Raw genomic sequence first — 16,564 nt, forward strand, 5'->3', positions numbered from 1 at the left:
ATACATCCAAGTCTAAGCATCTCAGTGGCTATACATGACGGGAATGAGAAAGAGGACAGATGAGTAACACAGGAAGAGGGAGGGAGACAGGGTGAGGAACGGAGGGTGAGAAACAGAAGCAGAAAGGCAAACGGGGCAGAAATGATAAAGACAGACACAGGGAAAGGCAAGACAGAGAGTGAATGCAATGGACACAGAAAGAGAAACAGAAACAGAGAGGTAAATACAGACAGACTGAGAGGAAGAGACATGGGAACAGGCAGAAGCAGACATATGGACAAAATGACAGAGACAAGAGAGAGCAATAAGGACAGAACGTGGGGAGAAGAGAAGGAAAGGAGGGAGGGAGGAGACACGGAGATACAGACTGACAAAGACAGATAGCAAGAGAGACAGCGATTCATAGATGCACCCCAGTGGGCTAAGATACAGGTAACAGGAAGAAAAAGATGTAGCTACTATCACAGGTGATAAGGTGAAGGCTGTCTCAGCCCTTAATTCTTTTCCTCTGAGAGCTGCTTTAAAGATCTTCAGCACTTACCAAGGAAGCCGTTTCATTCAATTTCTCCTGTTTCTAACACTCTTTATCTTGGGAGTAGTAGCTCCCCGGGTTCCCTTTGACTAATTTAACCTTCCTTCTGTCTTCCGCCTTCAGTCAGGCACTGTTTATTGTGAGGTTCTAGAAGTCAGCACAGGAGATACAGTGGGGACCCAGCTTACCCTATCCCTGTTGTCCTGGAGTGCAGTGTCTAAGAGCTCTCTCTCCTTATAGCAAGCCTTCTCTAACATAAGGCAGGTAGTAGTTGCTCAGTGAACACTTGTTAATAATGGTATCCCCTCTGGAAATATCTAAAAGAGTTCCTAATTATAGATTAGCATACATACAGTGGGATATTCTGCATAAATGTTGCTTAGGTCAAGCTCTCACCCTGGTACTACAAGCATTCTCATCAAGATTGCATTGTCCAGTGGTGGTCAGCTGTCCTCTTCAGAAAGCCCATTCTCCAGAAGAAGCTACAAAAAGGGGTTGTCAAAAATGGGTGCTTTGCTTATTCTTGATTAAAATAGTGGCCTATTGACTAGAAATAACAAATACCAAAAGTGGGCTAACACTGGTGAAATTAAAGGCATTCAAGATACCTGGATTATGTCAATATATTAAGGGTACTCCCCACCCTTGCAGGAATTTGTGAGATAATCCAATGTGTAGGTACTCTGCCTACAGGGTTATGCTCTCAGTTAAAACCCCTCCTTGGTCCTGAGCCAATATGAACTCTGGAAGCTTCTTACTCAATGCTGGCTGAGGAGTGGAGGTTGGAAGTAGGAATGGTGGTATCAGTACCATGCCTATGGAAAATTACACTATAGGTAACTATAGGTTACCTATAGTGACCTATCATGGAAGCAGTGTTCAAAATATCTAGGAGACTAAAAAGCTAGGACTTCTCAAGCCTGCAAGACAGTTTTTTATGTGATACTTTGTTTATAAGAATTTAGTTAATAAATGTATATATTGTATATGTGGCAGAATTTAGTCTGGGATTTGCTTTCATTATAATGTAGTAATAGATTTATCGGAGAGCAGACCTATAGTTCTCACCCATTTCAAAATCCTATGGAGATCCTAAGTAAAACTAGGGCTTTTCGCAGAAATGACTAATTTCATGTTTCGGGGGTGCGAGGTACAAGATGAACTTGGAATATCTTGTTATGCCAAAAATTTCTGATAGGCATATCAAAAATGATAGGCATATCAAAAGCATACAAGAGGACTCCCACTTCCAAGAAGACTAAGGAGGCATGTTTTTCCTTATTCTTCCCACTAAAGATAAGAACAGAAACCAATAAAATTTAAAACTGAAAAACAATAGAGAAAAATCAATGAAACAAAATACTGGTTCTTTTAAAAGATCAATAATATTGACAAATCTCTATAATGACTGAGAAGTAATTAAACAAGAAAAAAAGACACAAATGTCCAATATCAGGTAATAAAAGAAGATATATCATTTCAGACCCTGAAAATATCAAAACAATGATAAGGAAATACTATGAACAATTCTACACACATAGATTTGACAACTTAGATAAAATGGACCAATTCCTGGAAAAGTACAAACTACCACAACTTATCCAATACAAAATAGACCATTTGACAAAATAGCCCTATAACTATTAAGAAAATTGAATTCATAATTTTAAAACTCCCCAAAAGGAAATCTACAGACCCAGATAATTTCACTGGAGAATTCTACCAAAGGCTTAAGGAATTAATACTAACGCTACACAATCTCTTCCATAAAATATAAAAGAAGGGAATACTTTTCAATTCATTTTATAAAGCTAGTATTACTTTGATACCAAAACCAAAGATAGTGCCAAAAAAGAAAACTACAGAGCAATACTCCTCACAAATACAGAAGCAATAATCCTTATCAAAACATTAGCAAATAGAAATCAGCAATATATAAAAAGAAGCATATACTACCTAGAGATGCAAGGCTGGTTCAATATTTGAAAAACAATCTCTGCAATCCATCATATTACAAGAAAAAGAAGAAAAATTACACAGTCATTGCAATTGATATAGAAAAAGTATTTGACAAAATTCAATACACATTCATAATAAAAATTCTCAAAAATATTGGAATGGGGAGGAAGAAGAGCAAGATGGCCAACTAGAACCCTCCAGCAATCATCCTCCACACAGGAACACCAAATTGAACAATTATCCACACAAGAAAGTGTTACCAAAACACCAGGGTCTTTCTCTAGGTCCTGCTGCTTGCCATACAGAAAGCCAATCACTGAGACAACAAGTATTGCCAGGGAAGAAGGCTTTTTTTGGGTGCTGCAGCCAAAGAGATGGTAGATCAGTCTCGAATCTGTCTCCCTGACCAACTGAAACTGGGGACTTACGTAACAAGGAAGTAATGTAGCTACATGCAGAAAAACAGAAATTAGGGAGAGGTAAGGAAGCAGTCCTGATAAATGAGGGGTCTGGCCTTTCACTGTCCAGATGCAGTGACCTGCTGAGTCTCAGTTCCTTGATAACATCTGGGAGGCCTAAAGTTCAGTTACCCGATGAAGGAACTCCGATAAGACAAACATAACTTTCTCAAGTTTTAAGAATAGAAGGATCAATTTCTATGTTTATTCAAAAGAAATCATAAACATCAGCTCTTTGGGATAATTGGGCGAGTTTCAAAAGGACCTTCTTACGAAACAAAAGTTAGGACTGATCACAGTACCTGGTTTTAACATTGCATCAAGGAAAGAGGCACCGAAGAAGGTAGGAAAGACAATCTTGAATTGTTGACACTACCCTTCCCCCATCCCACAGAAATACCACATGGCACAGGAAGAGAGAATCTGTGTGCTTGGAAAGCAGACAGCACAGTGATAATGGAACTTTGCATTAGAATTCAGTGAGGCCCTTCACACCACAAAGCAACACAGGGCAGAATTCAGCTGGTGCCCACAGAAGAAGCATTTAGATGAGCCCTAGCCAGAGAGGAGTTGCCCATCCCAGCGGCCAGAACCTGAGTTCTGGCTAGCCCCACCACTGCAAGCTAAAGAGCTCTGGGGTCTTCAATAAACTAGTCCTTGTGGCCTAGACTGCACTTCCTGGGCAAGTCCTGGTGCTAGGATGGGCTCAGAGTCAGCGGACTTGGGATGCACATGATCCAGTGAGACACCAGGTTGGGTAGCCAAGGGAGTGCCTGTACTGTCCCTTCTTCAATCCCAGGCAGCACAGCTCACAGCTCCAGGAAGAGAGGGAAGAGTGAGTAAAGAGGGCTTTGTCTTGCAATTTGCATACCAGCTCAGCCACAGTAAAATAAAGCATCAAGCAGAGTCCTGATGTCCCCATTCCAGGCCATAACTCGTGGATGACATTTCTAGACCAACCCTGGGCCAGAAGGGAACCTGCTGCCCTGAAAGGAAGGACCCAATCCTGGCAGAATTTACTACCTGCTGATTAAACAGCCCTTAGGCCTTGAATAGAATAAATATCAGTGGTAGGCAGGCAGCAGTCACCACGAGCCTTGGACAAAACCCAGTTTTATGTTGGCTTCAGGTGTGATCCAGCACATTCCCAGCTGTGGTTGCCATGGGGAGAGACTCTTTTGCTAGAAGAAAGGAGAGGCAAAGGACTTTATCTTATAACTTGGCATTATAAGATATAAAATGTTCAAAAGCTCAGCCACAGTAAAATAAAGAACCGAGCCAACTCTCAAAGTCCCTGACTACAGGCCTTGGCCCCTACATGGCATTTCTAGACCCATCCTGGGACAGAAGGGAACCCACTCCCCTGAAAGAAAAGACCCAGGCCTGTCAGCTCACCACTTGCTAAGTAAAGAGCCGCTGGGCCTTGAATAAACATCAGTGGTAGCCAGGCAATAGTTGCCACAGGCCTGGGGCAGTGTTGGCCATGGGCAAAGGCTCCTTCTGCTTGAGGAAAGGAGAGGAAAAAGTAAAGGGGACTTTGTCTTGCAACTTGGGCACCAGCTCAGCCCCAGTAAAACAAAGCGTGAAGCAGATTTTTAAAGGCCCTGATCTCAGTCCCTATCGCCTGGATGGCATTTCCAGACCCAACCTGGTCCAGAAGGGAACCTGCTGCACTTAAGGGAAAAGATCAAGTCCTACCAGGAATAATCACCCACCGACTAAAGAGCCCTTGGGCCTTGAATAAACATCAGCAGTAGCCAGGAAATAGTTGTCACAGGCCTTGGACAGGACCCAGTACTATGCTGACTTCATGTGTGACCCAGTACAGTCCCAGTGGTAGTGGCCAAAAGAGTGCTTATGTCACCCCTCCCCTAACTCCAGGGAGCTCAGCATGGAGAGAGGCTGTCTGTTTGGAAAACAGTAAGGGAAGAGAACAAGAAGCTCTGCCTGGTAATGCAGGAAATTCTCCCAGATCTTAACCAAGACCACCAAGGTGGTATTTCTACGAGTTTGTAAGAGTAACAGTGCTACTAGGCTTGAGGTGCTGTCTAATGCACTTATGGCTGCAGTGACCAAAAACTTAGATCACAGCACTCAATTACTTTTGAATATTTTCAAAGCCTTCTCAAGAAAGACGAGTACAAACAAGCCCAGACTGTGAAGATTAGAATAAGTACCTAACTCTTCAATGTTCAGGCATCAACAAACATCCACAGGCATCAAGACCATCCAGGACGACATGACCTCATCATACAAACTAAATAAGGCACCAGTGACCAATTCTGGAGTGACAGAGATACGTGACCTTTCAGAAAGAATTCAAAAATAGCTGTTTTGAGAAAGCTCAATGAAATCCAAGATAACTCAGAAAAAGAATTCAGAATCCTATCAGATTAATCTAACAAAGAGATTGAAATAAAAGGAATCAAGCAAACATTCTGGAACTGAAAATTTTTACTGACAAAATGAAGAATGCACCAGAATCTCTCAAGAGCAGAACTGATCAAGCAGAAGAAAGAATTAATGCCGGGCGCGGTGGCTCACGCCTGTAATCCCAGCACTTTGGGAGGCCGAGGCGGGCGGATCACAAGGTCAGGAGATCAAGACCATCCTGGTGAACACGGTGAAACCCCGTCTCTACTAAAAATACAAAAAAATTAGCCGGGCGTGGTGGCGGGCGCCTGTAGTCCCAGCTTCTAGGGAGGCTGAGGCAGGAGAATGGCGTGAACCCGGGAGGTGGCAGAGCTTGCAGTGAGCTGAGATTGTGCCACTGCACTCCAGCCTGGGCGACAGAGCGAGACTCCGTCTCAAAAAAAAAAAAAAAGAAAAAAGAAAGAAAGAATTAATGAGCTTAAAGACAGGCCATTGAAAATACACAGTCACAGGAGTCAAAATAAAAAAGAATTAAAAAATAATAAAGCATGCCTACAGGATCTAGAAAATAGCTTCAAAAGGGCAAATATAAAGAGTTATTGCCTTTAAAGAAGAAGAAGAGAAAGACCTCAGGATAGAAAGTTTATTCAAAGAGATAAAAACAGAACTTTCCGAATCTAGAGAGAAAGATATCTATAGTCAAGTACAAGAAGGTTACAGAACACCAAGTACATTTAACTCAAATAAGACTACTTCAAGACGTTTAATAATCAAACTCTCAAAGGTCAAGGATAAAGAAATGATTCTAAAAGCAGCAAGAGAAAAGAAAAAAAATTACATACAAAGGAGCTCCAATATGTCTGGCAGCAAATTTCTCAGTAGAAACCTAACAGACCAGGAGAGAAAGATATGATATATTTAAACTGCTGAGGGAAAAAGACTTTTATCCTAGACTAGTATATCCAGTAAAAGTATCCTTGAAACATAAAAGAGAAATAATGACATTCCCAGAAAAAAGCTGAGGGATTTTGTCAACACCAGACCTGTCCTACAAGAAATGCTAAAGGGAGTTCTTCAATCTGAAAAAGAAGGACATTAATGAGCAATAAGAAATTACATGAAGGTACAAAACTCACTGGTAATACACAGACAGATACAGAATATTATAACATTGTAATTGTGGTATATAAACTTGCATACCTTGAGTAGGGAGACTAAGAGATGAACCAATCAAAAACAATAACTACAACAACTTTGTAAGAGATAGACAGTATAAGAAGTTATAAATAGAATCAACAAAAAGTTAAAAAGCTAGGGGATGAAGCTGAAGTGTTGACTTTTTATTAGTTTTCTCTTTGTTTGCTTGTTTTTGCAGAGTTAAGTTGTCATCCATTTAGAATAATGGGTTATAAGATGACATTTGTAAGCTTCATGGTAACCTAAAATAAAAAAGCCTACAACAGATACACGAAAAATTTCAGCAAGAAATTAAAATATACCACCAGAGAAAAATCACTTTCACAAAAAAGAAAAAGGGAAGGAAGAGAAAACCACAATACAACCAGAAAACAAATAACAAAAGGGCAGTAGTAAGTCCTTAATTATCAACAATAACATTGAATGTAAATGGACTAAACTCCAATCAAAAGATACAGAATGGCTGAATGGATTAAAAAACCAAGACCCAATGATCTGTTGCCTATAAGAAAAACACTTCACCTATAAAGATACACATAGACTGAAAATAAAGGGATGGAAAAAGATACTCCGTGCCAATGAAAACCAAAAAAGGGCAGGAGTAGCTATATGTATGTCAGACAAAATAGGTTTCAAGATAAAAATTATAAAAAGAAACGAAGATAATTATATAATAACAAAGGGGTCAATTCAGCAAGTGGATATATGAATTAATAATATAGGCCAGATGCGATGGTACATGCCTGTAATCTTAGCACTTTGGGGAGTGGAGGCGGGCAGACTGCCTGAGCTCTAGAGTTCAAGACTAGCCTGAGAAACCACCATTGAAACACCATTTCTACTAAAATACAAAAAATGAGCTGGGCATGGTAGCACACACCTGTAGTCCCAGCTACTCGGAAGGCTGAGGCGTGAGAATGAATTGAAACAAGGAGGTGGAGGATGCAGTAAGACGAGATCATGCCACTGTACTCCAGCCTGGGTGACAGAGCACGACTCTGTCTCCAGGAGAAAAAAAAAAAAAAAGAACTAAAAATATAATGCATCCAACACTGGACCACCCAAATATATGAAGCAAATATTATTAGGGCTAAAAAGAGAGATAAACCCCAATACAATAGTTGCTGGAGGCTTCAGCACATCACTTTCAGCACTGGACAGGTCATCCAGAGAGAAAAATCAACAAACATTAGACTTAATCTGCACTATAGATCAAATGGACCTGCATTATAGACCAAATAAATATTCACAAAATATTTCATCCAATAGCTGCAGAATACACATTCTTCCATTCTTCTCCTCAGCAAATGGATCATGTTCAAAGATAGGCCATATGTTGGCCACAAAACAAGTCTTAAAAATTTCAAAAATAGCCAGGTACGGTGGCTCACGCCTGTAATCCCAACACTTTGGGAGGCCGAGGCGGGTAGATCACGAGGTCAGGAGATCAAGACCATCCTGGCTAACACAGTGAAACCCCGTCTCTACTAAAAAATAGAAAAAATTAGCCAGGCATGGTGGCATGCACCTGTAGTCCCAGCTACTCAGGAGGCTGAGACAGGAGAATCACTTGGACCTGGGAGGCAGGGGTTGCAGTGAGCCGAGATCGCACCACTGCACTCCAGCCTGGGCGATGGAGTGAGACTCCGTCTCAAAAACAAAAAGGAAAAAAAATTTTCAAAAATATTAAAATCTTTTCAAATATCTTCTCCAACCACAATGGAACAAAACTAGAAATAAATAACAGGTGGGAATTTGAAAATGATACAAACATAAGGAAATGAAACAATATGCTTCTGAATTGACCAGTGGGTCAAAGAAGAAATTAAGAAGAAAATTTAAAAATTCCTTGAAACAAATGAAAATGGACATACAATATATCAAAACTCATGGAATATAGCAGTACTAAGAGGAAAGTTTATTGCAATAAGCATCTATATCAAAACAGTAGAAAAACTTCAAATAAATAACCTAATGATGCAGATTAAAGAATTAGAAAGCAAGAGCAAACCAAACCCAAAATTAGTAGAAGAAATAATAAAGATCAGAGAAGAAATAAATGAACTTGAAATTTTTTAAAAAGTACAGAAGATCAACAAAACGAAAAGTTGTTTCTTTGAAAAGATAAAATCAATAAACCTTTAGCTAAACTAAGAAAAAAGAGAGAAGATCCAAATAAATAAAATCAGAGATGAAAAAGGGGACATTACAACTGATATGACAGAAATTCAAAGGATCATTACAGGCTACTATGACCAACTATATGCCAATAAGTTGGAAAATCTAGAAGAAATGGATAAATTCCTAGACACATACAACCTTTCAAGATTGAGCCAGGAAGAACTCCAAAACCTAAATAGATCAATAATAAGTAACAAGATCAAAGTCATAATAAAAAGTCTCCCAGAAAAGATACGCCAGAGACCCATTGGCTTTACTGTTGAATTCTCCCAAATATTTAAAGAACAACTAATACCAATCCTACTCAAACTACTCCAAAAAATAGAGGAGGAGAGCTGATTCTACTTCCAAAATGATTTTTCAAGGCTAGTATTACCCTGATACCAAAACCAGACAAAGACACATCAAAAAAAAGAAAACCTACAGGCCAATATCTCTGATGAATTTTGATGCAAAAATTCTCAACAAAATACTAGAAAACCAAATTCAACAACACATTAAAACATCCGTCATGACCAAGTGGGATTCATCCCAGGAATGCAAGGATGGTTCAACATATGCAAATCAATGTGATACATCATATCAACAGAATGAAGAAAACCATACAATCATTTCAACTGATGCGGAAAAAGCATTTGATAAAATTCAACATCCTTCATAAAAATCTGCAAAAAACTGGGTATAGAAGGAACATGCCTCAAAATAATAAAAGCCATATATGACAGACCCACAGCTAGTATCATACTGGACAGAGAAAAACTGAAAGTCTTCCCTCTAAGATCTAGAACAAGACAAGGACGTGCATTTTCACCCCTATTATTCAACTTAGTACTGTTAGTCCTAGCTAGAGCAATCAGACAAGAGAAAGAAATAAAGGGCATCCAAATTGGAAAGGAAGAACTCAAATTACCCTTGTTTGCAGATGATATGATCTGAAAAAAAACTAAAAGACTCCACCAAAGAATTATTAGAATAGAAACAAATTCAGTAAACTTGCAGGATACAAAATGAACATATAAAATCAGGGGCATTTCTATATGCTAACAGTGAACAATCTGAAAAAGAATTCAAGAAAGTAATCCCATTTACAAAAGCTACAAATAAAATAAAATACTTAAAAATAAACCTCTCCAAAGAAGTGAAAGATCTCTACAGTGAAAACGACAAAATATTGATGCAAGAAATTGAAGAGGACACAAAAAAATGGAAAGATATTTCATGTTAATGGGCTGGAAGAATCAATATTGTTAAAATGTCCATACTACCCAAAACAATCTACAGATTCAATGCTATTTCTATCAAAATACCAATGACATCTCCACAGAAACAGAAAAAATTCATTCTAAAATTTATATGGAATCACCAAAGACCCAGAATAGCCAAAAGCCGTCCTGAGCAGCAACAACAACAACAAAAAAAACCTGGAGCAATCACATTATTTGAATTCAAATTATGCTACAGAGCTATAGTAACCAAAACAGCATGGTATTGGCATAAAAAATATTGCAATTATGGGAAGCTTCCTTGATTTGATAAAAAGCATCTATAAAACCCTATAGCTAACACTGTACTTAATGGTGAAAGATTGAGTGCATCCCTCCTAAGACCAGAATCAAGGCAAGGATGTCCACTCCTACCATTTTATTCAACACAATGCTAGACATTCTAGCCAGAGCAATAAAGAAACAAAAGGCATACAGAGTGGAAATGGAAAAAAAATAAAACTGTCCTTACTTTTTATATGACTGTCAAGAAAATCCCAAAGAATCTTCAAAAAGTACCTAGAATTAATAAGCAACAACTTAGATGAAATGGACTAACTCCTTGAAAAGCACAAAGTACACAACTCATACAATACAAAATATATCATTTGAATCACCCTATAACTATTAAAGAAATTAAATTCATAATTTAAAAATTTCCCAAAAAGAAATAACACAAGATTAAGATCAAAGGATACAAGATTAACATACAAAAATTAATTGTATAATATTTATCTATAGTAGCAATAAACATGTAGAAACAGAAATTTAAAATACAATACCATTTACAATCCCTCAAAAAAAAGAAAAAGAAATATGTAGATGTGAATCTAATAAAACATGCTCAGGGTTTGCATACTAAAGATATGAAACATTGATGAAAGAAATCAAAGACACTCAAAATAACACATAGTGTTGATGTATTAGAAGACTCAGCATAGTAAAAACATTGATTCTCCCCAAATTTATATGCAGGTTTAACACAACTTCTATCAAAATGTCAAAAATATTTGTTGGTCGATATAGACAAAATTATTCTAAAATTTATATGGAAAGGCAAAGGAACTGAAATAACGACAATACTTTTTGAACAAGATAAAGCGGCAATCTATCCCTTTCCAAATCTCCTTATATAACCACAGTAATAAAACTAAGCCTAGATGAATCTGCAGATAATTATGCTGAATAAAAAAAGCCAATTTCAAAAGGCTTCTACAACATGATTCCATTTTTACAACATCCTTAAAACGAAAAACTCATAGTATAAGAGGGCAGATTAGTGGTTACTAGTGATTAAGAAAAGGGTAAGGGATGGGAGGAAAGTGGGTGTGACTCTAAAAGGCCATGAAGGATCCTTGTGGTGATGGAAATGTTTTGTGTCTTAGCAGTGTCAGTGTCAATATTTCAGTTATGATATTATACTATGGTTTTCCCCATTGGGGGAAACTAGGTAAAGGGTACACAACATTTCTCTGTATTATTTCTTGCAACTGCATGTAAACCAACAATTATTTCAAAATGAAAATTTTAATTAAAAATAAAAGGACACAAGAAGCAGCTTGAAGAGGTTCCCACTGGTAAATTAGGAAAAATTTTAGTTCCAAAATAATTGAGAGCTGTAATAAATTACAAATCATTGAAAAGAATAGGAATCCAAGAGTATATACATATGGTTGATAAATATATAGGCAAATAGGCACAGAGACAGACAGACAAGGGAGAAGAAAGGGCTCTTGCTTACAGTAGAAAGTACGCAAGCTAGTAAATGTGATGAAAGTGCTGGAGTTAAGAAATAACCATTTTGGGCCAGGTACAGTAGCTCACACCTATAATCCCAGCACTTTGGGAGGCTACGGAGAGGAGATCACCTGAGGTCAGGAGTTCGAGACCAGCCTGGCCAACATGGGAAACCTTGTCTCTATCAAAAGACAAAAATTAGCAGGGCACGGTGGCAGGTGCCTGTAATCCCAGCTACTTGGGAGGGTGAGGCAGGAGAATTGCTTGAACATAGGAGACAAAGGTTGCAGCAATAAGAAACAGCAAATTTATATAACCTGAAAGTGATTCCCCATAGTTCTCTATTCCTGGAAATGAAGAAAAGATAGTAACTGGCAGGGACGGGGAGAATATCAGACAATACCTGGAATGGCTAATCAAAATTAACATCACCACTAAGGGCAGAAGGATATATTGTCTTTTGATGTGATACCCTGAGAGGGATACATTATTTATGTACTATTCTGACTTGGGATGCAAAACCAACCCAAATGAGGAATCATCAGACAGATCCAAAATGAAGAATATTCTTATTTTGAAAAAGAAAAGAGGTATAGATGCTTTAATAATATGAGTGTTATAAAAGAAAAAAAAAGGCTGAAGGTCAAAAGATACTAAAGAACTGTAAAACTAAATGTCATATGTGATTCTGAATTGGATTCAACACATGAGAGGAAAATACAATGCTATCAAGAATGTCATTGGGTTAACTGACAAATTAGGTATGGATGGCATACAACTAGGTATAGTTTAAATAAAACTATAGTATCAATGTCAAATTTCTTGACATTGATAACTGTAGTGTGGTTATGAAGAGAACACCTTATTTTTAGGAAATACACGCTGAAGTATCTGGGCATAAAAGAACACTAATATATGCAACTTTCAAATGGCTTAGGAAAAAACAGACAATAATAATGCTAATGAGGCAAACTAGTAACAATAGATGAAACTAAAAGAGATAAGGGGATTCTTTGCACTATTCTCACAATTTCTTTCATTTGAAATTATTTCCAAATAAAAAATGTTTTAAAGATTACTTGGCTATAATTACTCAACAAAAAGAACCTAAGAAATGTACATGCCAATTTGGATTGGATACACTCCTAAAAAGCACAATAATTAAGAGCATAGGCTTCTGAGTGAAGACAAATTTAGCTTCAAATCTCAGCTCTGCCATTATTAGCTAACACTGACCTCAAGGGATCTCCATTTTTTTAATCTGTAAAATGGGGGAAATGATTCCTATTTCATAGAATTACTTTGATAATTAAATTTTACATATATCACAATCTCTGGCATATTATAATCATTAAACAAAGCTGCTTGTTATTTTAATAGGTTAGGAGTGGTGGCAATGGTGGCAATGGTGGTAGTGGTGGTGGTGGTGGTGGTGCTGGTGATTGCTATAGGCCATGGAGATACAAAGATGACCAAAACATGGTTTCTGACCTCAAAGAACTCTCAGAGCTGAACCACAAACAACAGTCTGTAACATAAGTGAAAATAAATTGGTACTGGAACAGAAACAAAAGCGTATTTACTCCTGGGGAGTTGGCTGGGAAGACTCACAGAGAAGGTGACACTGAAAGTGAGCCTTAGAGGGTAGGTAAGGATTTCACCAGGTGGAAGTCAGGGCAAGTGGTGAGGGCTTTTCTGACAGTAACAGGTTATGCTGAGAGCTCGGGGCACGTGTGGGAAATAGTAAATATTTCCACAGGGGTGAGAGCAGGGGAAAGTGCAGAGTGGGGCTGGAAAAGTACACCTAGACCAAGCTACAAAGTGTGAGGGGTCCTGAATGTAACTCATAGGGTCTCGAATGTGTTCTGTGTGCTGTGGGAGCATCACTGGAGGTTTCTAAGTGAAGGGTAACGTCAGGAATTGCAGTCAGAAATGCTGCTTTGGTGGTCACTCAAAAAGTTAGTCTAGTAATTTTTAGGAGTGGGGCACTCCACTGGGGACTCCTAAAAAAAGGCCAGGAAAGCATCATCCTTGGCATGTCTCCCCTTTTTTTAGTATGCCTCATCCAAAGCAGGATTATCAAAATAGTCAACAACAGGTAAGGCTGGCTAGGCCATGGTGCAGACATATAGACAGATGGACACACACACACATACTCTCACACACTCACACACACAGGAGAGTGGCTTCCAGGAAGGAGTGGTCAAGGGATTTTGGGAGAGCTAACTAGCATAGCAACCAGAACTGAGAGCTGGCAAGAGTCCCAGAGGCACCCTGTTGTACCAGGCATTTACCCCATTAACTGGATCATAGAGTCCAAAGATGGGGCCAGGATGCCAACAGACACATGGGTAGCTTAAGGGGAGCAGGCAAAGGAGAGGGGAGTATTTCTACATTTTAACAACCAACACCAGTGCCTTCCAGCTGACCATGAGATCTGCCCCCACCCAGGGTTTCTCTTCACCAGACTATCTACCCTCAGATTCTTTAACTCTGGCTGGCTCAGAAGGACCAGAAACTTCTCTCTGGCCAGCAAAGCCCCCTTGAAACTAAGGCTTCCTGACCACACTAGGTGGTACTATCTGTGTTTTACATTGTACAGTCAAGGTGCCCCATATAGTCTACACATAGGACTAGACTTAAAAATGAGCTATGGGCTAGGCACGGTGGTTCATGCCTGTAATCCCAGCACTGTGGGAGGCCAAGGTGGGTGGATCACCTGAGGTCAAGAGTTCAAGAGCAGCCTGGTCAACACAGTGAAACCCCGTCTCTACTAAAACTCAAAAAAAATAATTAGCCAGGCATGGTGGTGGGCGCCTGTAATCCCAGCTACTTGGGAGCTGAGGCAGAAGAATTGCTTGAACCCGGAAGGCAAAGGTTGCAGTAAACCGAGATTGTGCCACTGCACTCCAGCCTGGGCCACAAAACAAGACTCTGTCTCAAAAAAAAAAAAAAAAAAAAAATGAACTATGGATGCTATATATGAATGGTTACATTTCTCTGTATTAATTTTTGCACATTCAATAAAGAGAGATTAAAGATTTAATTCACTTTTTACAAGGACATCATAATCAATATATGGTTCTTTTGAAGCTTGTATCTTTTCATCTAACTAGTTTGGAAAGATTCACATTTCTCCCATGTGTAGTAAGAGGAAAGGAATGTGTTCTCATAGAATATTCTCCTTTGATACATTAAAACCTTTAACTTTTAAATTTACTGGAAAGTTATTTGAAAATATGGCTGATATTTAAATCAGCAAGACAAAAAGAGTAGCTCCATCTGGACAAAAAGAGACATTTAGTTAGTGATCGGAACAGGCTGTTGTTACCTCTGAGGCAATGGAGGTGAAGCTGCTGCTGAAATGCACATGCTTATGGATCTCACTGCCGTTGGCTGTCAGGAGCCAGTCCCCAAAGGCCTGGTCTTCACCAGCTGACTGGTTACCGTGGCTCTGATTTGGCAGGAGCTCTGCCAGGTCCCAGTGGTATGATGGCGTGGCCCCAACCAGTGCAATGAGGATGGCCTCCGTGGCCACATAGAGCTGAAAGAGCAAACACACAGAACCAAACACTGCAGACATTTGCCATCAATGTTGAAGACACTTAGCAGGCTTGCAAACCTTGAAAGATCAGTTTCTTGCTTTTGTATTTTTATGAGCTACAGATATAAGCCACATCGGAAACAAAGGAGAAAAACATGAAAAAGAACCTTTGTGATCTACCACAAACAGAATCATTGGCAATCCCACTTGTAAAACGCTTTATACTTTTTCAGAGGGTTTTCTTTCTTTGAGATATTTCTGATGCTAAAGACACTGCTTATATGCTTATATGGTTCAAAAGCAGAAGGGCAGGGAAAACATTATTTGCTCTGATTTAAAAGAGTAACATTCCAGCTATTATCTCTTCAACACTATATCTTCAGATCAGATAAGCATTCACTAGGGGGCTAGGAGTATCTTGGCCTTGGATTCATGATCTAAACAAGAGACTTTCTGTAGTATAATTGTCTCAGAAAACAATATATATTATATTGTTTTACTAAAGCAGGTAAGCATAGTATGTACTAGAGTAGGCACTATTTTAAAATATGATATACAGCTCATAATAAGATTTTAAGAAATTCAAAGTCCCAGCTACAGATATTCATTTTGTAATGTTGAGTTGTATTTAGTCTTGGTTTGATCTAACCATAGTTGTCCCCCTGCAAAGAAAATACATTTCACGCATTCATTCAAGAAATATGCTTCACACATTCATTCAAGAAATATTTATTAAACACATATGCCATTGTCACTAATTGTTCTGGGCTTTACAGCTACTTGCAATTGGGTTTATGTCAAGCCCTATTGCAAACTTTTTGTGCTATGGATTTTCAGTATTAACTCCTATTGCTGGACGATTATTTCAAGTTTAACATTTATTAAGAAAACACATAATTAGTCTGCTCCAGAGTAAGACAATCTAAAGAAACTATCCCTATTAACTTAGAACTTGATGTCTTAAAATACCTTTAATCATCACTGCTGCAGTCCCAGCATTTTGGGAGGCCGAGGTAGGTGGATCACTTGAGGTCAGGAGCTAGAGACCAGCCTGGCCAACATGGTGAAATCCCATCTCCACTAAAAATACATAAATTTTCCAGGTGTGGTGGCGGGCACCTGTAATTCCAGCCTCTCAGGAGGCTGAGGCAGGAGAATCGCTTGAACCCAGGAGGTGGAAGTTGCAGTGAGTTGAGATCACACCACTGCACTCCAGTCTGGGTGACAGAGTGAGACAAAAAACAAAAAACAAAAAAACAGATGTGATGTTTCCATTCTGGGTAAGGCTGAGAGGATCTAAGGCATTCTCAATCTACTTTGA

The 16,564-nt window shown here is 38.8% G+C and overlaps 1 protein-coding gene across 5 annotated transcripts in view; it reads right to left on the minus strand.

The window, feature by feature from the left end:
• The window catches only part of SLC22A15 (solute carrier family 22 member 15), an 86,861-nt gene that overhangs the window by 56,369 nt on the left and 13,928 nt on the right, over positions 1 to 16,564 (minus strand). For all 5 annotated transcript variants that reach the window (XR_002733776.2, XR_002733777.2, XM_023222739.2 and 2 more), the window contains exon 2: positions 15,031 to 15,243. Coding sequence is in view for 3 of the 5 variants with exons in the window: in XM_023222739.2 (XP_023078507.1) it covers positions 15,031 to 15,243 (213 nt within the window). In the remaining 2 variants the exon portion in view is untranslated. The remainder of the gene's footprint in view (positions 1 to 15,030; positions 15,244 to 16,564) is intronic.

Source organism: Piliocolobus tephrosceles, chromosome 1 (assembly GCF_002776525.5).
Source record: "Piliocolobus tephrosceles isolate RC106 chromosome 1, ASM277652v3, whole genome shotgun sequence".
Taxonomy (NCBI): Eukaryota; Metazoa; Chordata; class Mammalia; order Primates; family Cercopithecidae; genus Piliocolobus; species Piliocolobus tephrosceles.